Below are 27298 nucleotides of genomic sequence, written 5' to 3'. Positions count from 1 at the left end.
GTTAAAAAGGAAACCAGTCTGAGAAATGTGGATGCCGAAGCTGGGAATGCATCACCTGCATTCCTTATTGGCCCCTCCTATCTTATCAACTCTTTCCTACACCACTCCTCATGACCCTCCGACATTTTCCCCAAGCTCCACCTACTCTCTCTCAAACCCTCTTCCCCAGCTCTTGCTCTCCTAGCAGCCTCCTCCCTATCTTTAGGCCCTCAGTCTGCCCTTATTTATCTTCGTCACCCTTCCTGCACTTTCCCTGTAGCTCTTGCACTTTATTCCGCATTATTTTATCGTTTTGTACTTCCCCAACGCACTAATGATTTGATCTGTATGATCAGCATTTCGCAGACAGGCTCTGCACTGTATATTAGTACACGTGACAATAATAAGCTAATTCCGATAGCCCTTTATTCCCCTCTGCCCTCCCCGGCCCGGTGCAGCTCGAACAGGGCAACAGCCGGAAGGCTGGCTGGCTGGCGGGCGGCGAGCGGCGTGGTGACAGCCGGCCATAAAGCAGCTTCGGGTAACTCTCCACGAACAGAAAGCGAGCGGATGGACGCCGCAGTCGCTCAGGGTCTGTAGGAGCCCGGCCTACAGTCTGAGCTCGGAACCCAGCGGCAGGGCCGCCGTTGTAGCGCGGACAGTGGCCGGGAGGGACCGGTACTTCCGTTGCTCTGGAGAGGAGCTCTTCAACAATGGCCTGGAAGTCGCCAGGTAGGAGCGATCACCGTGCGCCGGACCGTTGGCCCTCACCCCACCGTCCTCCCCCCACTCAGGCGGGAACGAGTGCCTTACACCCTCCGTTTTCCCCAAGCCCCAGGTGGGAACGATCACTCAGCCCTCGACCGCCTTCCCCACTCGGATTGGAACAAGCCCCCTGCGCCCGGACCGTCCTCTTCCCCACTCCCTACTGGGTGGGAACGAAAGCCCTGCGCCCGGTAATGGTGTTAGCAGAACCCCCTGTTAAAACAGGCTTGCAATTCTCTCAATAATTCCAAAGCTTTCTGCAAGGTTGGCGTGTTTTACAATTTAGTGTATAGCTGTGATGAAGACATTTAAAACAAAATTCTGATTTTGAGTAAGTGATTGCTGTAACCAATAATTCAAATCTTTGTTTTCATCATTTATTAACATCTTATGATGTTTTGTTGTCATTTTAGTTCTTTTGGAGTTCTGTTACATTGATATAAGCAAATTATACCAGTCAATTTCCCCACAAAGAGGAATGCAATAAATCACCAGGATTCTAGAGGGCAGGGGTTCCCAACTGTTTTTCCGCCATGGACCCCTGCTACTAACCGACGGGTCCGCGACCCTTGGTTAGGAACCGCTGTGCTCATCTTTTGAAAATGAAATGTCGGCAAATTTATTAGCAGTGCAGTATAATCTTTTACAATGATCTGTTGATGTCTTGTCAGATTCTTGAGTCCCCCGTTAATGAGGATGATTTGCTTCCATTCTAGTTCTAGAAACATAGAAAACCCTGCAGCACAATACAGGCCCTTCGGCCCACAAAGTTGTGCCGAACATGTCCCTACCGTAGAAATTACTAGGCTAACCTATAGCCTTCTATTTTACGAAACTCCATGTACCTATCTAATTGCCTCTTAAAAGACCCTATCGTATCCGCCTTCACCACCGCTGCCAGCAGCCCATCCCACGCACTCACCACTCTCCAAGTAAAAAACTTACCCCAACATCTCCTCTGTACTTACTCCCCAGCACCTTAAACCTGTGTCCTCTTGTGGCAACCTTTTCAGCCCTGGGAAAAAAGCCTGTGACTATCCACACAATCAATGCCTCTCATCATCTTATACACCTCTATCAGGTCACCTCTCATCCTCTGTTGCTCCAAGGAGAAAAGGCCAAGTTTACTCAACCTGTTATCATAGGCCATGCTCCCCAATCCAGGCAACATCCTTGTAAATCTCCTCCGCACCCTTTCCATGGCTTCCACATCCTTCCTGTAGTGAGGCAACCAGAACTGAGCACAGTACTCCAAGTGGGGCCTGACCAGGGTCCTATATAGCTGCAACATTACCTCTCCGCTCCTAAATTCAATTCCACGATTGATGAAGGCCAATACACCATATGCCTTCTTAACCACAGAGTCAACCTGCACAGCTGGTTTGAGCGTCCTATGGCCTCTGACCCCAAGATCCCTCTGATCCTCCACACTGCCATTAATACTATATTCTGCCGTCATATCTGACCTACCAAAATGAACCACTTCACACTTATCTGGGTTGAACTCCATCAGCCACTTCTCAGCCCGGTTTTGCATCCTCTCAATGTCCCGCTGTAACCTCTGACAGCCCTCCGCACTATCCACAACACCCCCAACCTTTGTGTCCAACTTAGTAACCCATCCCTCCACTTCCTTATCCAGCTCATTTATAAAAATCACGAAGAGTAAGGGTCCCAGAACAGATCCCTGAGGCATCCCACTGGTCACCGACCTCCATGCAGAATATAACCTGTCTATAACCACTGTTTGCCTTCTGTGGGCAAGTCAGTTCTGGATTCACAAAGCAATGACCCCTTAGATCCCATGTCTCTTTACTTTCTCAATAAGCTTTGCATGGGGTACCTTATCAAATGCCTTGCTGAAATCCATATACGCAACATCTACTGCTCTTCTTTCATCAATGTGTTTAGTCACGTCCTCAAAAAATTCAATCAGGCTCGTAAGGCACAACCTGCCCTTGACAAAGCCATGCTGACTATTCCTAATCATATTATCCCTATCCAAATGTTCATAAATCCTGCCTCTCAGGATCTTCTCCATCAACTTACCAACCACTGAAGTAAGACTCACTGGTCTATAATTTCCTGGGCTAGCTCTACTCCCTTTCTTGAAAAAAGGAACAACATTCACAACCCTCCAATCCTCCAGAACCTCTCCCATCCCCATTGATGATGCAAAGATCATCGCCAGAGTCTCAGCAATTTCTTCCCTCACCTCTGTAGTCTGGGGTACATCTCATCTGGTCCCGACGACTTATCCAACGATTTTTTTCAAAGCTCCAGCACATTCTCTTTCTTAATATCTACACGCTCAAGCTTTTCAGTCTGCTGAAAGTCATCACTACAATCACCAAGATCCTTTTCCACAGTGAATATTGAAGTAAAGTATTCATTAAGTATCTTGCAAACAGGAGGAAATCTGCAGATGCTGGAAATTCAAGCAACACACACTGTGGAACGCAGCAGGCCAGACAGCATCCATAGGAAGATTTGGTTTGGGCAATAATTTTGTTAAGTGGGTGAAGGTTCTTTATAATGACCCTCTGGCTGCGATTCTCACCAATGGTATTAGGTCAGCTAACTTTAGTATTCTGAGAGGTAGCCAGCAGGGCTGCCCTTTATCACCACTACTTTTCACACTAGTGATTGAGCCATTGGCAGAGGCTATTCGGCGAGACTCCAGACATAGGACGAAAGTCACATAAAATTACATTTTATGTGGATGATGTTCTATTCTTATCAAACCCTGCTATATCAGTGCACCACCTTGTACAATGCATCAATTCATTTAGCGCCTTTTCAGGTTATAAAATCAACACTCAAAAACAAATAGTTTTCATAAAACATGGTAATCTTCTCTACAATATGTAGATGTAAACCTGTCTGCTATACTAATAAGGGCTTTTGTATAGGATGTGATGGTGATGTCTATACTTTGATGGAAGTGTTCTGATAGCTGATATCTGTGAGGGGAAGAAATGTAAATGCATCTGGAAGTTGAAAGTTTTAGAACAACAACATAGAATAGTACACCACATTACAGGCCCTTCGGCCCACAATGTTGTGCCGACCCTCAAACCCTGCCTCCCTTATAACCCCCCACCTTAAATTCCTCCATATACCTGTCTAGTAGTCTCTTAAACTTCACTAGTGTATCTGCCTCCACCACTGACTCAGGCAGTGCATTCCACGCACCAACCACTCTCTGAGTAAAAAACCTTCCTCTAATATCCCCTTGAACTTCCCACCCCTTACCTTAAAGCCATGTCCTCTTTTATTGAGCAGTGGTGGTACCCTGGGGAAGAGGCGCTGGCTATCCACTCTATCTATTCCTCTTAATATCATGTACACCTCTATCATGTCTCCTCTCATCCTCCTCCTCTCCAAAGACTAAAGCCCTAGCTCCCTTAATCTCTGATCATAATCCATATTCTCTAAACAAAGCAGCATCCCGGTAAATCTCCTCTGTACCCTTCCAAATCTGTACCCTTTCCAATGCTTCCACATCCTTCCTATAGTGTGATGACCAGAACTGGACACAGTACTCCAAATGTGGCCTAACCAGAGTTTTATAGAGCTGCATCATTAAACTCTATCCCTCGACTTATGAAAGCTAACACCCCATAAGCTTTCTTAACTACCCTATCTACCTGTGAGGCAACTTTCAGGGATATGTGGACATATACGCCCAGATCCCTCTGCTCCTCCACACTACCAAGTATCCTGCCATTTACTTTGTACTCTGCCTTGGAGTTTGTCCTTTCAAAGTGTACCACCTCACACTTCTCCGGGTTGCCACATCTGCCACTTCTCGGCCCACTTCTGCATCCTATCAATGTCTCTCTGCAATCTTTGACAATCCTCTACACTATCTACAACACCACAAACCTTTGTGTTGTCTGCAAACTTGCCAACCCACCCTTCTACCCCCACATCCAGGTCGTTAATAAAAATCACAAAAAGTAGAGGTCCCAGAACAGATCCTTGTGGGACACCACTGGTCACAATCCTCCAATCTGAATGTACTCCCTTCACCATGACCCTCTGCCTTCTGCAGGCAAGCCAATTCTGAATCCACCTGGCCAAACTTCCCTGGATCCCACGCCTTCTGACTTTCTACATAAGCCTACCGTGTGGAACCTTGTCAAATACCTTTTGTTATGCTGAGCAAAATAAATAAATTTATTATCAAAGTCCGTATGTCACCATATTCAACCTTGAGATTTGTTTTCTTAAGGGCATACTCAGTAAACCTAAGGACCATAATAGAATCAATAAACAACGCAACCAACGGGTTGGACAAACAACCAATGTGCAAAACACAACAAGCTGTGCAAATACGAAAGATAAAATAATAATAAATAAACAATGCTCCTACAATAAATCATGGTTAAATGCTATCTTGCTGCTTGATACCTGATCACTGCTGTGCTGGCAGATTTTATTTGAACCTAATACCTCTGAGAGTAAGGTAATACATGAGCAATAATGTATGTAAAATACTGTACTCAAGCATGAAGACAGACACAGACCAGGCCCTTGGGCCCCCAGTGTCTGTGCCAATCATGATGCCAGTTTAAACAAATCTCATCCGTCCCTTGGTGCATTCATGTGCCTGTCTAAATACTTCTCAACTGTTGGTTTCGTATCTGGCTTCCACCATCTCCCTTGACAGCGCATTTCAGCTATTTATCACTGTGAAGAAAATATTTTCCCCAGAAACCTCTTCAAACTGTCCCCCTCTCACTTTGTCTATGCTATCTAATATTTACTTCTACCTTTGGAAAAAGACTGTGTCTGCGCTATGTATGCCTGTCCTAAATTTACACACTTCTATCAGGTTGCCCCTCATCTTACAGTGCTCCAGAGAACACATTCCAACTTTATCCAACCTCTCATTAGAGCTCATGCTCTTTAATCCAGGCACCATCCTGGTGAATCTCTTTTTCATCCCCTTCAAAACCTGTACATTCTTCCTGCACTGCAGTAACCGGAACTGCAATGAATATAACCTACCCGAAGTCTAATACAGCTGTGTGTGACCTTTGTTAGTCATTGCCCTGACCAATAAAGGCAAGTATTCCATATGCCTTCTTTACAACCCTATCTACTTGTGTTGCCACTTTTAGGGAGCTGTGGATTTTCACCTCAAGTTCCCTCTGTATCTCAGAGCTTCTAAGGCCCTATCATTTACCGTATACTTCCCCTTGCATTTGACCTCCCAAAGTGCAACAATTGATATTTGTCCAGATTAAACTCCGTCTGCCATTTCTCCATCAACATTACTAATTGATCTGTATCCTGGTGTATCCTTTGATAACCTTCCTCACTGTCCAGAACTTCACCAATTTTTGAGTGTTTACACATTTATTCATCGGCCCATCAAGTCATTTATGTATATCACAAACAGTAGAGGCCTAGCAATGATCCCTGTGCAATACTACTGATTGTAGACCTCCAGTTAGAATAACACCCTTCCCCACTTTATTTTTATTGTCAAACCACTTTTGAATCAAGTCTGCCAAATCTCTGGGGATCCTTTGTGCCCTAATCTTCTGGATCAGTCTACCATGAGGGACCTTGTGAATGTAAAGTCCACGTAGGCAACATCCACTGGCCTAACCTCATCAGTTATCTTTGTCACCTCAAAATATGTCAATTAAGTTTTTAGCACCTATAGCACTCCAGCTCAAAATGCCACACTGACTATCCCTAATAAGTCCATGTTCTTTCAAATGTGAATAGATCCTTCCACTGATGTAAGTCTCACTAGCTTAGAATTTCCGATTTGTTCTTACTGCCCTTCTGAACCAAAGGAACCGCATTGGCTATTATCTAGTGCTCTGGAGCCTTATTTGGGGCTAAAGAGGATACAGTGATCTCTGTCAAGGCCCCACCAATCCACTCTCTGTCAATAACCTGGAATAGATCCAATCAGGCTCCAGTAACTTGATATCAACATTCCCTAGAATATCAGCATATTTCCATATCCCTGGTGAATACTGATGCACATCTGATTCTCGGCATAAATCCTCTCTTATGTCCTTCAGTGTCCTACCTTCTTGTTTTTAACGTATGCATAAAATGCTTTGGATTCTCTTCAATCGAATGTGCCAAGGACATTTTATGACCTGTTTTAGCCCTCCTGATTCGCTGTTTAAATTCTTTCTTGCTTCATTTATGTTCCTCATGGGCCTTGTCCAAATTCAATTTCCTAAACTTGCATAGGTTTTCTTTTTCTGTTTGATTAAATTGAAAATAGCGCCTGTCATCCAAGGTTCCCAAGCCTTGCCTTCTTGTCTTCCTCAGGATGTGCACTTGCCCAATAACAATCACTCCCAGTCTACAGTCCTCTGCTCTTGCCTAATACTGCGGTATTTGGCTTTCCACCAATTTACCACTTTACATTGAAGTCCAGACTTAGTTGTATCCATAACTATTTTAAAATTTAAAGACATCACTTTTCCCAAAATGTTCTCCATGGAAACTCCAATCACCTGGCTAGGCTCATTTCCCAATACAAGGTCAGTACAAGAGAAAAAACATAGTACTTTATGTTAATTATTGTTATTACCAGAGGTTGATTACATTAGCCATGACATTTTTTTCATCTTAAAAGTAGCTAATCACTCATGAATAAACAGTGACATTCTGAAGCTAGCAGCCAATTCAGATTCCATGCAACCGTTAGCATCTAATGAAACATGTACAACTGCCCCAAGGTTCTTTATAAAGTGCTTTTTGCCTATTGTAACTAGTAAGTATACAGTAAGTGCGTTAATGGACACAGATATACATATAATCTGCCAGGTTTGATGGATATGATGGTTTGGGTACCTTTGGAATGTTGATCATATGTCACTAAGGCTCTTGGTGACATTTAAAAAGAAGTCTGCTTTTAATTCTTACCTAATCTGATCCGCCATGTTGGCTAGAGTGAAGTTTGTGTATACCAGCAATTAACTTTGAAGTTTTCTGACATTGCATCATTCCATGTCTTTTGCTGAAGAATATACAGAAAATGAGCGAGTTGCACTCTGATAGTTCTTTGTTTCTATAGTTCTTTTTGGTACTGGAGATCGAGTCGTAGAAATGGAAGATACAGAAGTTGAAAATCTTGCCGTGTCTATGTAAGTAATAATCTGCAAGCCTATAAGTCACTCTGCTAAACTTATAGGGCGTTATGAATTCTGGATTCAGAGAATTTTAGAATGTTTTTTTAATAGCAATAGACACAAATGGTTATTTGATGATCATATATTGTTCTGATTACATTTTATGGTAGAATTGGGAAGAGAGAACTGGAGGCTATGGTATGATGGACGTACCTACAAAAGTCTGTGAAGGTATTAGGATGTGATGGATGTTATAAATCCATTCTGGATCCTTCCCTTACAAATATTGGAACAGGATACACAAAGTAAAATTTCTTTTTCAAGCTTATCTGGAATTTTGTGTCCAGGGCTCATCCTCTAGGAAAAGTGGCATAGTCTTAAAGGGCAGATAGATAATTGTTTAGCAGATGGAGGTTCTAGTCAAGTGGAGAGTTGAGAACAACTGGTGTTTTTCAAAGTAAATTTTAATGATGATTTTCGAAGGGGATTCATGAGACTGGGAGTGTTTGAATGATCTTTTCAGGGAATCTGTTACACTGAAAGGCCACCTGTGTCTTTTTTATAAGACTTGCAGTGAGTTTATGTCAAAATGCTTTACTGCTAACATTTTTATGATTTGTTTGCAATCATTTAATTTTGGTCTGAAATTGCTGATAATTATGTGGGGTTGATTTTAAACTGCACCATTTTTAAGATTCAGCATGAATGGCAAAATGCATCTAATATATAGGAAATAAGTTTAGGAAATTCAAAGTATGAGGTTGTCTGAGATTTGAGTACATCAAAATCTTTGGGAATGCGAGAGTTGAGGAAAACATGGCATTTTAGTAGAACACTGGGAAAGGGATAGCATGGTATTTGGGAGCACTGAGAAGGAAGTAATAGAATTTGATTGTATTTGGTGAAAATGGATAGCATGAGAAGTTTCGGAAAAAATTTTTTTAAAGATTAGATTTGTCACATGTACATCAAAATATACAGTGAAGTGCATCATTTTGCATCAAATCAGTGATAATTATCCTAGGCAGTCTGCAAATGTTATGACACTTCCAATGCTAACATAGCATGCCCACAATTCATTAACCATAACAGTATGTCTTTGTAATGTGGGAGGTAACTGTAGCACCCAGAGGAAACTTATACAGTTACGGTGAGAACGTTCAAACTCCTTATTGACAGCAGCAGAAATTGAACCACAGTCTTACAGCTAGCACTGTAAAATGTGGCATTAATTGCTTTGTTACCATACTACCCTATGGGAATATTCCCAGGCAAAATATAGAAAGATGCTAACAAAGCATGGTGGTGAGCCGTCTAATGTGAAACTTGATAATTACCGCATTGTACCTGCCTCCTTTCTAAGGAATAGTGACAATAAGATGTCAGAACAGAATTAGGCCATTTAGTCCTTTGTGTCTGCTCCACCTTTTAATCATGGCTGATTTATTTTTCCCCTCAACCCCATTCTCCTGCCTTCTTCCCGTAACCTTTGACACCTTTACTAATCAAGAACATATCAACCACTGCTTTAAGTACGCCCAATGCCATCTGTGGTAATGAATTTTACTGATTCACCACCCTCTGGCTAAAGATACAAATCTATCATATTATAATGCAAGTCCAATAAATGTCAGGGTCCAAAAATGAGATGATTAAATTGAATGAACTACTCAAACTTCGTTAAGCTACACATGGATAATGTGTCTCAAACAGCCAGGATTTTAAACGTTTCCGAGGAGCTCACAGAAATATCCTTCTTTAACTAATGCAGTTTGGCAGAGTCACAGAAAGTACATTACCAATCAATAGGAGGAGGTATGATTCACTGCCCTTTGCTGGAAAATGGATATACATTTTAACAAATAGTGATATTGTATAATTATGCATGAATTGCAATTAAACTTGTTGCAATCTCTTATCCAGTTCATCTGATGTTGATGCCGAGTTTGATGCGGTCATTGGGCACATAGAAGATATTATTATGGGTAGGTGGAGACAATATTATAGAACCATCTGGATCTCAATTTCAAAATTTGAATTGAAGATACTAACAGGTTCACATCTACTTACTCTGAATTATTGTTTTTACAGTGCAGTGCAAAAGTCTTAGTCAAATGTAAAAATAAAATTCTGTAAAGCAAAGATGCTTTCAAAAATAATGAAATGAAAAGCTTCTTTCAAAAAAAACAATAAAGAACAGTAAGCAGTTAAAAAAAACTATGTAACTGCATCGGTTCAATGAAATAATGGCCATGCACAATACAGATGCCCTTGAAGATTTATTTTTATTTCTCTCTCTCTCTCTCTCTCTCTCTCTCTTCAGTAGACATGGTGAAAACTACAAGAAAATAAAAGACGTAAGAAGTTTGAAACATACATCTGTCTTTTAAAGTCTCTCAAGCTAGTGTTCGCCAATAAACGGCCCCAAAACACGTCAGCACAACAAAAGTGTGCTGAAATCAAATAAAGTCACTAAAAACATATCACACTGTCCATGTAAAGGCACATCAACAACATTATATAAAGCAAATAAAAAAAACAATTACCGTGTGCGCCTCTTGGACCACATGCAGAATGAGGTTATTTTAGGGCCACGTGTCTTTCTCTGCCTCCATGTTGGTTCTGACCCATAATGACACAGTCATGCTCTTATTAAACTCTGGTCATGTGACCCATTACACTCTGGTCATGTGGCCCATTAAACTCTAAACAAAATCTTACATAAAATACTTTAAGTTGATAAAATAAACATGAATTTATGACAAAAACATATTTTAAAAATCTCAATGAAGCATGTCTCTGAGACAGTTGCAAATCAAATCAAATGGATATTTATTGTGATTACCCTTTGCCTTTAAAACTCATTCTCTTAGGTACATTGTCGTACAGTTTTATAAGAAAATTGGCCGATTGGTTTTTCCAAGCATCTTGGAGAACATTCCATAGTCCTTCTGTAAACTTTGGCAGCCTCACTTACTTCTGTCTCTCTAGGTAGTCCCACACAACTTCAACTATGTTGACATCAGGGCTCTGTGGAGGTAGTACCATCTGCTGTAGAACTCCTTGTTCTTCATGACCTTGGCTGTGTGTTTGGGGTCATTGTCCTGCTGTAGAATGAAGTTGGGACCAATCAGACACCTCCCTGATGGTATTGCATGATGGATGAGAATCTGCTTGAACTTCTCAGCACTAACTAGATCACCAACTCCATTTGTAGAACTGCAGCCCCAAACTTGTTAGGGAACTTCTGCTGTGCTGCACTGTTGGTTTCAGACATTCATCCATGTAGCGCTCTCCAGCTCTCCTACGGACAAATTGCCTTCTGTTTAAGCCAAAAATTGACTTGTCGGTCCAGAGAGCATTTGTTGCCATTGTTCAGCACCCCAGTCCTTGTGTTTTTGTGCATAAGTGTGTCTTATTTTCTACTTCCGAGGAACAATGTTTTGGCAGCAAGTCTTCAATGAAGACCACTTCTGACAAGATTTCTCCCGACTGTAGAAAGGGTGTACTTGGGTTCCAGTGGTTTCTGAAAGTTCAGAGCTGATAACAGGGACGTTAGTTTGGTGTCTCTCTCATCTGCTGCACTCATTTTCCGTGGTCAATCACAACTTTGACTGTTTCTTTATTCTTCTTAAGAAGATCTTGGACTGCACATCTTGAAACTCCTATCTGCTATAAATTTTCTGCTAGGAAGAGATCTTGTTGATGTAGAATGACTACCTTGTGCCTTGGTGCTATGCTCACTCTTCCCATGGTGTAAGAATTGATGATTTGAAGATTAAACTGTCATGTCTGCCACACCCTCACCTTTTAGTTTGATTATGCTTTACCCAGTTTGATTCCTTCTACATCAGTTTTTGTTTCAGTTCATCAGTTTAGTTCATTCAACTCATTAGGTCACTAATCATTAGCAGCTGTTTTCATCTTTGTTTAATCATGCACTGGGCTATATACCTACAAACTAATCAAGTTTTTATTTAAAAAATGGTCTATTACTGAATATCAAAGTTGCTGGTGAACGCAGCAGGCCAGGCAGCATCTGCAGGAAGAGGTGCAGTCGACATTTCAGGCCGAGACCCTTCATCCTGACGAAGGGTCTTGGCCTGAAACGTCGACTGCACCTCTTCCTACAGATGCTGCCTGGCCTGCTGCGTTCACCAGCAACTTTGATGTGTGTTGCTTGAATTTCCAGCATCTGCAGAATTCCTGTTGTTTGCTATTACTGAATATGTTACTTTCTTTAACAAAATACGAAAATTTCTCTGTCACCTTTAATTGTTTGGAAAATGAATGTATAGAAATCGAAAGTTCCTCTTTTCTACTGACACTATTGCAGAATATTAAAATGAACATCTAAAACAAAATTTGTATTTAAAAAATCTAGGGTAACTAGGATTTTTGCACAGTACAGTATAATATATTTATCTCCTTACATTTGTATTAGTTTGGCATATCACTGTAGTTCTAGGCTGTCCCGCAGTCTAAGTTTGTAGCCATAACATTTTTCCTTACCTGCAAGTTATTACACCCCTCCACTACCGTAAGCATTCACTATGTCCACAAGGGTAGCATGGTTGCATTGTGCAACATCTACTCATGCACTCCTACAGCTCCTCTAATCTGCAAATCCCTCTTAAAGTCACATATTAGCCTTATTTAGAATTGTATTGGTTCTCTTCACTTTCACTGGCTAAGAATCCTCAGATTTTCTATCTGATACACCATGGGAGTGTCTTCACCCAAACTAGTGGTTCAATAAGGTTTTGTTATCACTTACTAAAGGACAGTTAGAGATTGGCATTAAATGGTGGCCTTGTGAAAGACTCCTGCCTTACTGAAATAAGTACAACAAATACAAAATGGCAATTGGAAGGCAAATTCTCTGATTATATTGTGAATCAGGAATTTGATGTTCAAATTGCCCAACTCTGTCAAATGCTTTGTAATAGCTGAGAAACTTGTTCAAAAACAGTGAATAGTATAAAGCTGCTATACTTAAATATTGTGGGGAAAATTGATATTATTTTGTTTCTTATTTTTCCCTCTGTCTACTTTTTCCTTTCTTAAAATTTTAACATTCTGACTGATGGTACTCAAAATGCATGCTGCTCATGAATTGTTAATCAAACTCATTAAGGTCTCCTACATCCAAATGATCTTAGGAAGATTGGTATCTTTTGAAATTTTACTAAGAAACTTAAAATGCCAATGCCCAAACTAAAGTTAATGGCCCTCATGTCGTTCATAAACCAATCATGACTCATTAAGCAAAGATATAGAAATTCATGAAGTGAAAACTGAGCAATTTATCAAAGCACAATTGATAAATGAAAAATGCTGCAAAATGTTATTTCTACTTCCTTAATCTTCATTCAGGTGAAGAATTTCAGGTGCTACAGCGACATTTTATGGACAAATACTACTTAGAGTTTGAGAATACTGAAGAAAACAAGCTCAGTTACACATCAATTTTCCAAGAATATGTGAGTCTCTACCTTGTTTATTTTTAAGTATCCTAGCAACCTCAAAGTTTACGGGTTTTGGGCTGCTGTAGGCTACAATTAGAATTTTCTGAAGCATTCTAATAAATCCCACATCCCACATTGTTATTATATAGTTCTTTTTATTTAAGTACTGTAATAAAGATGACTTGGCAATGGGGACTTTAAAACTGAAACTTGGTACTTGGATAGGAAAAGAGTAGAGGAATTCAGGCCTATAGTCAGCATGAGCAAGGTGACCATAAAGGCCTGGTCTGTGCTGTATATTTCTATGAATTGACAGATAGTTAATAAAATAGATGTTTAAAATGAACGAGTGCAACTTGAAAGCCAACTGAATTCTCAACCATAATTATCTGTTTTTAATAGTACCTTTTGTGTATTGTTTTTCAAAGCAATGATTTCTTGTTCCATTATCTGTGAATGTGCTGAACAGTGATATCTTTAACTACTTAATGAGGGTTCACGTTCAGGCTGCAAGTCATAAGTTGTCAGTTTCCACCCACATGGTATCAAGTTTTTTAGTTTTTACTTCTATAAGATAAATAATGATGCCTTTTCTCCTTAGGTCGATTTGTTAGAGAAGTACATCGAACGACAGTTAATAGAGAGAATACCAGCCTTCGATATGACTACATTTATTACATCATTACAGTAGGTTAAGTAATAAGTAAAATAGTTAACAGACTTCACATTGGTTCTTGTGAACTACGATGCATTTTTCTATTCTGTTAATTTCACGCACTAAAACTAAACTAGTGTCCTGTGATGGCTAAGGAAATTTATGGGTTAAGTACAAACTAGGATCTTTGGCTGAATTCCTTTTCTTTGCTGAATTAATTGATCACTGGATGATGCATGATGTTGGATTGAAGGGAAAGTTGGTCAGTTTTTTCACATTTAGTTGGTATTGGATATGCTTTATTTTTACTTGTGGGCAAAATTAAATCATGTCCTATTTACTATGTATCTCAGGATTCAGTGTAGAACATATATTTTCTCTAATATACCAGCAAAGGCTCAATACCTCAAGAAACTGGGATGGTGGTTAGAGTAAAGAATTTTGATAAAGTTACAGGAAAGGTTCACACTAAGAGAATCACCCCCTTTTAAAGTAATTATATCAAAGGTTCAGCAGAGATGCAATCTTCTGCATTTGTACAGTTATTGCATTAAGAGAAGATGTCAGTTTGGTACTTAACTTAAATGGCAGTAATATTAATGAGATGGAGCAACCAAGGGATGCTTTAAATACTTGTAGCTGATGGCCGTGGATAGTAGCTTGTCACCTAATTAAGTGTTGGAGCATGTGAGTATCTCCATGGTCATTATCATTGAATCAGTCCTGGTGGTTTCTAGTGGAGGTGTCAATGTCTAGACATTGTGAATTTCAGAGCAGCTCCTTTTGGTTTCTAATTGTCCGGTTCTATGTGAATCGCTGTTTGAGAAGAGCTATCTTTGCAGGGCCCTTGAAACCTTCAAAGTTGTTTTTCTTATAACAAAATTTCTGCTGTTGCATTTGTTTTGTGGTCAGGCTAATAGAGATAACCGAACAAATTAGGTGCTAGTCAATCTAAGGAGACAACAGTATCTGTCATGACCTGGGTGATGTTTCTCATAGATAATGATATTCTTTTATACATGCCAATGCCTGGATCTCATTTGTGTTGAATGGAAAAGCAGGGTTTTGATTATGACAAGACAATATTCCATGCATTTAGTCAGCAGGAGGACTATGTAGGAGTTAACTTTCTTTACCCCATCACCTATCATGTGTGCCAAAGGATGGCATTCTTGTCATCTTTTCCATTACTTTGACTGTCATCACCCAGGTGGATGGATGCCTTCTAATGTGTACATCTTGTTCATCACGCATTGCACTTACTCTGAAACCAATGTCACCACAAATTCAGTCATCGCTATGTAGTTAGCAGATGCTTGATCCTGCAATTTGGAAGTTGAACTTCGTTGCAAACTCATTTACTGAAACAAGCAAGAGAATGGGCATTGAACTTTGCATTTGCCAAACAAAGATCCTCTAACAACTGTCTCAACCTGTTCCTGCTCTATAGTGCTGCCAGAATAAAAGTCACCATATAACCATACCCTGGAAAGTGTTGGTTTATATCTCTCATTGAAGGTAGATATTTGTGATGAAATTATAATTCTTCTTATAAGACCATAAGACATAGGAGCAGAATTAGGCCATCTGGCCCATCGAGTCTGCTCCACCATTTAATTATGGCTGATCCTTTTTTTTTCTATCTCCTACTCAACCCCAGTTCCCAGCCTTCTCCCCGTAAACTTTGATTCTATGTCCAGTCAAGAACCTATCAATTTCTACCTTAAATACACCCAACGACCTGGCCTCCACAGATGCATGTGGCAACAAATTCCACAAATTCACCACCCTTTGGCTAAAGAAATTTTAGCCTTTCAAAGCCAAAAGGATGCCCCTTTATCCTGAAGCTGTGCCCTCTTGTCCTAGACTCTCCCACCATGGGAAACATCCTTTCCACATCCACTCTGTTCAGGCCTTTCAACAATCAACATTCAAAAAGCTTCAATGAGTTCCCCCCCCCGCCATCCTTCTGAATTCTAGTGAGTACAGACCGAGAACCGTCAAACATTCCTCATATGATAATTCTTTCATTCCTGGAATCGTCCTTGTGAGCCTCCTCTGGACTCCCTCAATGCCAGCACATCTTTACCAAGGTGAGGGGCCCAAAACTGTTCACAATACTCTTACCAGTGCCTTATAAAACCTCAGCATCACATCCTTGCTCTTGTATTCTAGACCTGTTGTTAACATGGCATTTGCCTTCCTCACCATCGACTCAACCTGCAAGTTAACCTTCAGGGTGTTCTGCACAAGGACTCCCAAGTCCCTCTGCCTCTCAGATTCCTGGACTTCCCCCGTTTAAAAAATATTCCACACATTTATTTCTACTACCAAAGTGCATGACCATGCATTTTTCAACATTGTATTTCATTTGCCACTTTCTTGCCCATTCTCCTAATCTGTCTAAGTCCTTCTATATCCTACCTATTTCCTCAACACTTCCTGCCCCTCCACCAATCTTCGTATCATTGCAAACTTGGCAACAAAGCCATCTATTCCATAATCTAAATCATTTATATACAGCATAAAAAGAAGTGGTCCCAACAACAGTCCCTGTGGAACACCACTAGTCACTGGCAGCCAACCAGAAAATAACCCTTTTATTCCCACTCACTGCCTCCTATCAATCAGCCAGTGCTCTAGCCATACCAGTAACTTTCCTGAATTACCATGGGCACCTTGTCAGAGGCCTTCTGAAAATCCGAATATACAACACCCACTGCATCCCTTTTTTCTATCCTATTTGTAATCTCAAGGTTCGTCAGGCAGGATTTTCCCTGAAGGAAACCATGCTGTCTTTGTACCATCTTGTCCTGTGTCACCAAGTACTCCATCACCTCATCCTTAACAATTGACTCTAACATCTTCCTAACCTCTGAGGTCAGGATAACTGGTCTATAAGTTCCTTTTTGCTTCCTTCCTCCTTTCTTAAAGAGTGGAGTTACTCTACCAGAGTCCAGTGATTTTGAAAGATCATTTCTAATGCCACCACCATCTCTAATGCTACCTCTTTCAGAACCCTAGGCTACAGGTCCTCTGGTCCAGATGACTTGTGTACCTTTAGGTCTTTCAGCTTTTTGAACACCACCTCTCTTGTGACAGTAACTGCACCTATTTCTCTTCCTTCACACACGACGATATCAGACATACTGCTAGTGTCTTCCACAGTGAAGACTGACGCAAAATACTCAGTTAGTTCATCAGCGATCTCCTTGTCCCCCATTATTATTTCTCCTGCCTTGTTTTCTCGTAGTCCTATATCCACTCTCGTTTCTTTTTATTTTTAACATACTTGAAAAAACTTTTATTATCCACTTTAATATTATTCACTAGCTTACTTTCATATTTCATCTTTTCCCTTCTAATGACTTTTTTAGTTGTTCTCTGTAGGTTTTTAAAAACTTCCCAATCTTCTGTCTTCCCATTAATTTTTGCTTTGTTGTATTCCCTTTCTTTTGTTTTTACATTAGCTTTGACTTCCCTTGTCAGTCATGGTTGTACTATTTTACCATTTGAGTATTTCTTCATTTTTAGAATTCACATGTCCTGCAGCTTCCTCACTTTCCCCAGAAATGCACACCATTGCTGCTCTGCTGACGTTCCTGCCAATTTACTCCTTCCAATTTACTTTGGCCAACTCCTCTCTCATACCACTGTAATTTCCCTTACTCCACTGAAATACTGCTACATCAGACTTTACTTTCTCCCTATCAGATTTCAAGTTGAACAGAATCATATTGTGATCACTGGTTCCTAAGGGTTCTTTTACCTTAAGCTTCCTAACCGCCTCCCGTTCATTACATAACACCCAATCCAATATAGCTGATCCTCAAGAACATACTGCTCTAAAAAGCCATCTCTTAGGCATTCAAAAAAACTCACTCTGTTGAGATCCATTACCAACCTGATTTTCCCCATCAACCAGCATGTTAAAATCTCCCATGACCACCATAACATTGCCCTTTTGACTCGCCTTTTCTATTTCCTGTTGTAACCTATGGTCCACCTCTGAGCCACTGTTGAGAGGCCTGTATATAACTGCCATCAACATTCTTTTACCCTTGCGGTTTCTTACTCAACCCACAAGGATTAAACATCTTCCGATCCTATGTCACATCTTTCTACTGACTTGATGCCATTCTTTACCAGTAGAGCTAAACCACCCCCTCTGCCTACTTTTCTATCCCTCCGATATAACATGTAACCTTGGACATTCAGCTCCCAACTATAACCATCCTTCAGCTATGATTCAGTGATTACCTGGTAATCTGTAATATTGCAACAAGATCATCCACTTTATTTCATATACTATGTGCATTTAGATAAAACATTTCGAGTACCGTATTTGCTGTCCTTTTTATTCTGCGTCCCTAATGATTTGATACTCAGCTTGTTGGCTGCAACTAAGTCCCATCATTTGCCTGCCCTTCCTGACAATTTGACTGCGCGCTATCTTTACTTTTTTACCATCCGTCCTTTCCTGAGTCCCTTCACTCCGGTTCCCACCCCTATATAGTGCCAATGTGCCCTGCAAGTAGTTTGTTTCAAAAACCTAGGAGACCATAAAAACCCTTTAACAGCATGCCGAGTGGTATACTTATTATTGAGGGGAGTGGCCACAGGGGTACTCTGCACTGGCTGCCCATTCTCATTTCATCTCCTGACAACTACCTAGTTAACTGTCTCCTATCTGCCTGTAGTTCCTATCTATTACCCCCTCATTCTCCCACATCAGCTGAAGGTGATGCAGCTGTAGCTCCAATTACATAAATTGTTCCATTTTAAACAATGCAAGTATTTCCCAGGAAATCCAGAACTCTTTGTTGTGAAAGTGAGTAAGTGCCATTTTAAATGTCAACACAAGGTGGTGCCCTAAATGGCAGGAAGGAATTTTGTTTTTTTTTGCTTTTGAAAGATTGTAACAATTAATGCGAATACTTCATCATTACAGTAGATCAAAAATCTTCAAATTGGAATCTCTCTGTCTACAGTTTGGGAATACCTTGCTGAAACTTTGTGAGCTAAACAGCTACATATTACTTTATTTTCATTGACATCTTGGAGTCTTTGGGACAGCATTGAAAACAATATTCGAAGGCTGTGATTTAGCATCTCTTTTTTCAGTGAGAAATTGCCCCATAATCTGAAATGTTGTCAGAGGAGATGTTCACATGCATCTTCAATTTTGTTATTGTTGGTGAGTGACACTCTGAATATAAGCACCCTAGGCAGAACATTCTCCTTTGTTTGCTATTGTACAGTTATCATGTGATGAAGAAGTAATGTAAGGAGCAGTCTCCATTCATATAAACACTGCCCAGAACCTTCAAGTATCATGGATGATGAGAAACATTATTCTGAAAATTGTTGTCTCCAGATTGCCTCCACAGAGCAAATCCAAAACAAGTATTTTGCATCAGTCTTCACCGTGGTTGACAATATTAGTAGGTCAGAAATTCAAGAGTATTGGAAGGCAGAAGTGAGTGTGGTTGCTATTACTAAGGAGAAGGTGCTTGGGAAGCTGTGAGGTATGAAGGTAGGTAAGTCGCCTGGACCAGTTGGACTACCCACCAGAGTTCTGAAAGAAGTAGCTGAAGAGATTGTGGAGGCATTAGTAATGATCTTTCAAGAATCATCAGATTTTGGAATGGATCCAGAGGACTGGAAATTCTTTAAGAAGGGAGGGAAGCAGAAGAAAACAAATTATAGGCCAGATAGCTTGACTTCAGTGGTTGGGAATATGTTGGAGTCCATTATTAAGGATGGGGTTTCAGGATACTTCGAGGTACATGACAAAGTAGGCCAAGGTCAGCATAAGTTTCCTTAAAGGGAAGGCTTGCCTGACAAATCTATTGGAATTCTTTGGGGAAATAACAGGTAGGATAGACAAAGGAGAGTCAGTGGATGTTGTTTACTTGGATTTTCAGAAGGTCTTTGAAAAGGTGCCATATATGAGGCCGCTTAACAAGATAAAAGCCCAAGGTATTATAAGAAAGTTACTAGCGTGGATAGAAGATTAGCTGACTGGCAGGTTGCAAAGAGTCAGAATAAAAGGGACAAGTAGGGGTAGGTATTAGGACAGCATCTTTTCACGTTATATGTCAGTGATTTGGAGAATGGAATTGATGGCTTTGTGGCCAAGTTTGAAGATGGTACAATGATAGGTGGAGGAGCAGGTACTGTTGAAGAAGCAGGGAGTCTGCAGAAGGACTTGGACAGATTGGGAAAAGTTGCAGATGGAATGTGGTGTAGGGAAGTTTATGGTTATACCCTTTGATAGACGGATTAAGGGCATAGACTATTTTCTAAACACGGAGAAAGCTCAAAAGTCAGAGGTGCAAAAGGTCTTGGGCGTCCTTTTGCAGAATTCCCTAAAGGTTATCTTGCAGGTTGAGTTGTTGCTAAGGAAGGCAAATGCAATGTTAGCATTCGTTTTGAGAGAACTAGAATACAGGAGCAAGGATGTAATGCTGAGTCTTTATAAGGCATTGGTTAGACTGCACTTGGAGTATTGTGAACAGTTTTGGGTCCCTTATCTAAAAAGGGCATTGGAGAGGGTCCAGAGGAAGTTCACAAGAATAATTCCGGAAATGAAAGGGTTAGGGTTAAAGCCTTAGGCACATATACAGTTGCAAGAAAAAGTTTGTGAACCCTTTGCAATTATCTGGTTTTCTGCTTTAATTACTCATAAAATATGGCCTGATCTTCATCTAAATCACAGTAACAGACAAGCACAATCTGCCTAAACTTATATCACACAAACAATTGTCCTTTTCATGTCTTTGTTGAACATATTGTTTAATCATTCACAGTTCAGGCTGGAAAAAGTATGTGAACCCTTGTATTTGATACTGGTGGAATCTCCTTTAGCAGCAATAACCTCCACCAAACGTTTCCTGTAGCTGCTGATTAGATTTGCACAATGGTGAAGAGGAATTTTAGACCATTCCTCCATATAAAACTGTTTCAGTTCATCAATATTTCTGGGATACCTTGCATGAGCAGCCCCCTTTAGGTCATGCCACAGCATCTCAATTGGGTTAAGGTCTAGACTCAGACTTGGCCATTCCAAAACACAAATTTTCTTCTTTTTAAACCATTCTTGTTGTTGATTTACTCTTATGCTTCAGGTTGTTGTCTTGTTGCATTATCCAACTTCTATTAGGCTTCAGGTGACGGACCACTACCCTGACATACTCCTGTAAAATTTCTTGATACAATTTTGAATTCATTGTTCCCTCAACGACTGCAAGCTGTCCAGCTCTGAGGCAGCAAAGCAGCCCCAAACCATGATGCTCCTTCCACCATGCTTCACAGTTGGGATGAGGCGTTGGTGTTGGTGTGCAGTACCCTTTTTTCTCCAAACATAACAGTGTGCATTTCTGCCAGAAAGTTCAACTTTTGTTTCATCTGTCCACACAACATTGTCCCAGTAGTGTTGTGGAACAACCAGACAGTCTTTTGCAGACTTGAGATATGTAGCAGTGTTTTTTTTTTTGGATCAGTGGTTTTCTCCATGATGCCCTTTCATGAATACCATTATTGTTCAGTGTTTTTTCTTAATAGTGGACACATGAACAGAGACTTCAGCTAGTTCTAGAGATTTCTGCAGGTTTTTTGCTGTTACCCTCGGGTTCTTTTTCACCTTCTTCAGCATTACACACTGTGCTCTTGGTGTGATGCCCACTCCCAGAGAGAGTAGCAACAGTACTACTGAATTTGTAGACAATTTCTCGTACTGTGGACTGATGAACTTTCAGGTCTTTAGAAATACTTTTGTAGCTGTTGTGTATGTGGCCGAGTTACAAAACAATGCTATTAATAAAAACGCTGGAGACGGGAGCTAAGGTTCATGGTTCTTTACTGGCAGAAACTGAACTCGGCACACACGTACAGATCAATACGTGCCTAATAGCGCATGCTCAATATGCACCTAATAGCGCATTCAATGACATGTTACTAAAACATAAAGTAGTCCCTTATTATACTGTAGGCTATATGGTACACTCCTCCCCTTTACACTCCTGGTTGTGAATGGAGTAACAACTTCTAGCAGTCGCTCCTATCTCACTCACTTTACTGTTTCCAATCTGATTTGAAACCTCACTTTTAAACGTGATATTTTTTACTATGAGTATGAGGGGTGCCAAAAGTTCTGAAAAAGAAGATGCTCCTGCATCCTTGGATTCTATAATGGATTTGCTTTGAAAACACAGAAAAATATCTTCTGACGAGTTCCAACAACTTAGATCTGAATTTAAACTAATGGACTCAAAATTGGATTCTATTAAAAAAACCTTAACTGAGCATGGTAAACTAATTGAAGAGAATGAAGAAACTCTTGATGATTTTGGGTGCAAGAATGGATGACCTGCAAAAGCTCTGTGAAAAGCAGTCTAAATCTAATGAGAAATTAAGACAGAAGATTATTGATTTAAAAAACAGAAGTAGAAGAAATAACCTCCAAATTCTGGGTCTTGAAGAGTTAATGGAAGGTGATCAGCCTACTGAATTCTTTGCAAGATTTTTGGTACAATTATTTCCTAAAATCTTATGGTTTGCACCTATGATCGATCGAGCTCATAGATCACCCGTGCCCAGACCACCTCTGGAAGCCAAACCCAGATCAGTTATAATTTGTTTTCATGAATTTCAAACAAAGGAACATTTAATCTGTGAATCTCGTCGAAGAGGAATGATTGATTACAAGGATCAGAAGATTAGGTTTGTCGAAGATTTTTCACCTGAGGTCATGAATGAGGGTGCTAAATTCAAAGAGATTATGTCACAACTTTTTAACAAAAGTGTAAAGCTGTCTCTTCGTCATCCTGTTCGTCTTAGAATCACTCTGCAAGATGGTTCTAAAGAATGGTTTCGCTCGCGTGTAGGAGCCTGGGATTTCTTAAAAACAATGGATTGACTGTTTAGTATCCTGCTATCTGATAGCAAAGTTAAATTAAAACGCCAAGATCTGTTTATTTGAGGAAGATCTGTTCATTTGAGGAGATTTAAAGATAAAAGCTCCAGATCCTGCTTTATATAAAAGGCGTTTTGAAATTCAAACTAAAACAATACAATTCATAAAATAAAGAATCCAAAGACAAAGCTTGTGGAGAGTACAATAGGGAAAATTCAAGAGAGTTTTGAAACGTATTATCGAGAGCTGTACTCCCAACCCCGGGCCCCCAGTGAGCCCTATATAGACAGTGTATTGAATTTTTTAGATCTACCTAAACTTACAGATTTACAAAATGAATGTTTATTAGAACCAGTAACTGTCAAAGAACTGAACGTGGCCATCTCTAGGTTAAAGGCTGGAAAGTCCCCGGGTTCTGATGGGTTTACCTCAGAGTGGTACAAGTCCCTGAAGACACAGTTAGCCCCATTACTACTTAACACCTTTAATTGGATCTTGCAGAGAGGAGAAACTCCACCTTCCTGGAGAGAAGCGATTATTTCAGTTATTCCTAAAGAGGGTAAAGATAAACTAGAATGTGCCAATTATCGGCCAATTAGTGTTCTTAATTTAGATTACAAACTATTTACATCTATATTAGCGCGCAGATTGGAAAAGCTTTTACCTAGCCTAATCCATTTAGACCAGACTGGATTTATTCAACAAAGACAAACACAGGACAACATAAGGAGAACTCTGCACATATTAGAACAGGTTAATAAGAATGAGACAGAGACAATGGTAGTAGGATTGGACGCTGAGAAAGCTTTTGATTCGGTTAGTTGGGCATTCCTATACAGAGTGTTAGGAAGATTCGGCTTTCAAGAAAGGTTTATTAAAGTAATTCAGACTCTGTATGACAGCCCAACAGCCCGAATTAAGATAAATGGGGACCTCTCTGACTCCTTCATTTTAGAGAGAGGCACTAGACAGGGATGCCCAATTTCTCCTCTCCTTTTTGCGCTATATATTGAACCACTTGCCCAACTAATAAGACAGAGCGAAATCGTAAAAGGTATCAAGGTGGCAGGGATTGAACAGAAAGTGGCGTTATTCGCAGATGATGTTTTGGTCTATCTGAGTGAACCAGAAAAATCATTTATAGGATTGTTTACACTGTTGGATGACTTTGGGAAAATATCAGGTTATAAAATAAATGTAAAGAAAACGCAGGTTATGTCCCTAAATTATACACCATCCAAAAAATTGCAGGATACATACGATCTTAAGTGGGAAGCTAAATCATTAAAATATTTAGGAATAACCCTGCCGAAGGATCTTTCAACACTGTCACAGGTAAATTATGGGCCATTAATCTCAGAGATAAAAGCAGATATGCATAGATAGAATCTTATCCCCTTTTTAAGTTTAAATTCAAGGATAAATACTATAAAAATGAATATTCTTCCTCAGTTATTATATCTTTTCCGTACTTTACCAGTGGAGGTGGATGATAATCAATTCAGGGAATGGGACAAATGGATTTCCCGCTTCATTTGGCAAGGAAGGAAACCTAGAATTCGATATAACACCTTACAGTTAGGGAAGGAAAGAGGAGGTATGGTTCTTCCTTGCCTGAGAAATTATTTTTATGCCTCACAGATAACCCCTCTGTTATATTGGTGTAATAGGGAATATAAGGCTAGATGGAAGGAAATAGAATTTGGATTAGTTGACAGTTTTCCTCCTCAGGCCTCAATAGCTGACAAAGATTTGATGGCCCAGTTGGAAAAATTTAATAATGCTTGGATAAATCTTACATTAAAAGTATGGCAGAAGGTGGTTAATTCGTGTGGAATTAATAACATGCTAAAACTCTTTAGATGGTGTGCATATGATACTGAATTCCTTCCCAACAGAGGAGATAAAAGATTTGAGCTATGGATAAAGAAAGGTCTTACAACCTACCTCTCATTTATAGATAAAAGAGTATTACAAAGTTTCCAAATCCTGCAGGACAAACATGGCCTAGAACATAATGACTTTTTTAGGTACCTTCAAATACGAAACTATGTTAACCAGAGTTGTAGATATACAGACCTATCAACAGTAGAATTAGAATTTTTCAAGATTCTGAATTTGGCTTGCAGTTTAATACCTAGTAAATCAGTTTCTCGCCTATATAATGCACTCTCCCGTGCTAAAAATGTAAATACACTGTATATTAAAGAGAAGTGGGAGAAAGAAGCGGGGTTGGTACTTTCAGAGGAGGCTTGGGGGAAAATCTGCAGCTTTCAATGGTCCTCGACTAATTCTTTGACTTGGAGAGAACATTGTTGGAAAAACATTATAAGATACTTCAAGACCCCATATCAGGAAAAATATAAAGATACAAATGTGATGTGTTGGAGAAGGTGTGGCTCCAAGGAGGCAAATCATTTTCATATTTTCTGGGATTGCCCTAAATTAAGTCTATTTTGGGAAGGTATTCATAGAACATTAGTTAAGATACATTAGTCCCAGATACCTCTGAACTTTGAGACGCTCTATTTGGGGCATGTATTGTTCCTTGAACAGAAGGAAGATATAAAGTTGCTGCAAGCCCTCTTAGCGGCAAGTAAGAAATCAATCACTAGAAAATGGCTAAATCCAATACCACCTACATTAGAAGATTGGTACGAAATTATCTTGGAAATATTTAAAATGGAAAAGTTGACCTACTCCCTGAGAACTCAAAAAGAAACATTTTATCAAATCTGGAATAAATGGATTGAATATATAACCCCAATGCGAGCAGACTTTAGATGACTCTCCTAATGATTTATATTGCTCTTCTCATCAACACAGTAATATTGCTAACGTAAGCACCCCTAGTCTAAATGTTTGTTGTTTTTTTTTGGAAAATAGAGAATTATCACAAGTAAAGGGAAAGATTTGGGAAAGGGATAAAAAAAAATGAAAAAATTAAGTAAATAAGTACATAGGGATTGGATAATTATGTCTGCGGGCAGGAACAAGCACGAACAAATTGGGATATAAACACCTACAATGGTTGGTATATAGGCTTGTATGCAACATTTTGGACCAGTGGAAATGGTCCAGAAGGGTTGTATGGAAACTATTATTACCATTTTTCTTAACAACTAATTTCATTACTTAGCCTAATAGGTTAGATTTACCACGGTACATAATTATCTATTTAAATGTTTATTTTGCTTTTATATCATCTCAATGTGTACTTAAGAATGTATAAATAATTGTAGTTTTATACATATAAAAAAATGGAAAAGGTTATATGTGTGAAAAAAGTACATGATAATTGTGAACTCCTTATCCAAATAAAAATAAAATTTAAAAAAAAGAATAAAAGCTGGCTGTTGTACTCAGGAAAAAAAAAAGAAATTCAAACTAAATATGATTTTCTTTTAACATATCCAATTGAAACTCAACTTTTAAAAGATAAAAATCAATTTTATATCCGCGGAGACAAAGCAAGTAAATTATTGGCTAACCAATTAAAAACCTTTATAGCTAAACGGCAAATTAAAGAAATTTGTAAAGCCAATGGTGATAGGACAACTGACCATTTAGAAATAAACAATATTTTTAAAGAATTTTATTCTAAACTTTATAGTTCTGACCCTCCCAAAGATAACACTATAATGAATAATTTTTTAGACCAATTAAACATTCCTACTCTTTCTGTTGATAACCGAAAACAGTTGGATCAACCTATTTCGTATAAGGAAATTACCGAGGCTATACGTTCCTTGCACTCAGGGAAGGCTCTGGATCTTGATGGATTTTCTGCAGAATTTTATAAGGCTTTTTCCTCACTGCTTATACCTCATTTATATGCAGTTTTTTCGGACTCCTTTAAGTTGGGCAGGTTGCCGCAGTCTTTTTATGAAGCTTCTATTTCGCTTATTCTTAAAAAGAATAAGAACCCAACCGAATGTTCTTCATACAGACCAATTTCTTTACTTAATGTTGATACTAAACTCCTATCTAAAGTTCTGGCCCATAGAATTGAGAATATTTTACCATCTATCATTTCTGATGATCAGATGGGATTATTAAAAATCAATACTCCCACTTTAATATTAGTCGTTTATTAAACATTGTTTATTACCCTTCTAAGAAGATATCGGAATGTGTGATTTCTTTGGATGCTGAGAAGGCTTTTGATCGGGTTGAATGGAATTATTTATTTAAAACTTTAGAAAAATTTAATTTTGGGCCCGATTTTATTCAATGGATTAAATTACTTTATCTATCTCCTTCTGCTAGGGTCCTTACCAATTTTCAGTATTCCAAACCTTTTAAACTTCAATGTGGAACTAGACAAGATGGTCTCTTGTGCCCTTTGCTCTTTGACTTGGCTTTAGAACCCTTAGCCATTGCTTTTCAAGAATCTAAT

General features: G+C 39.4%; 1 protein-coding gene across 1 annotated transcript in view; it reads left to right on the top strand.

The window, feature by feature from the left end:
• Positions 1–121: 121 nt before the first annotated feature.
• Positions 122–27298, top strand: part of arl2bp (ADP-ribosylation factor-like 2 binding protein) — a 44755-nt gene continuing 17578 nt past the window's right edge. The window contains exons 1-5 of the mRNA XM_063066730.1: positions 122–711; positions 7805–7874; positions 9783–9844; positions 13236–13342; positions 13929–14014. Coding sequence (XP_062922800.1) covers positions 693–711; positions 7805–7874; positions 9783–9844; positions 13236–13342; positions 13929–14014 — 344 coding nt within the window. The 5' untranslated portion in view covers positions 122–692. The remainder of the gene's footprint in view (positions 712–7804; positions 7875–9782; positions 9845–13235; positions 13343–13928; positions 14015–27298) is intronic.

Source organism: Mobula hypostoma, chromosome 14 (genome assembly GCF_963921235.1).
Source record: "Mobula hypostoma chromosome 14, sMobHyp1.1, whole genome shotgun sequence".
Lineage (NCBI taxonomy): Eukaryota > Metazoa > Chordata > Chondrichthyes > Myliobatiformes > Myliobatidae > Mobula > Mobula hypostoma.
Note: the sequence above shows the minus strand (reverse complement) of the source record. Positions and strands in the feature narration are given on the sequence as shown.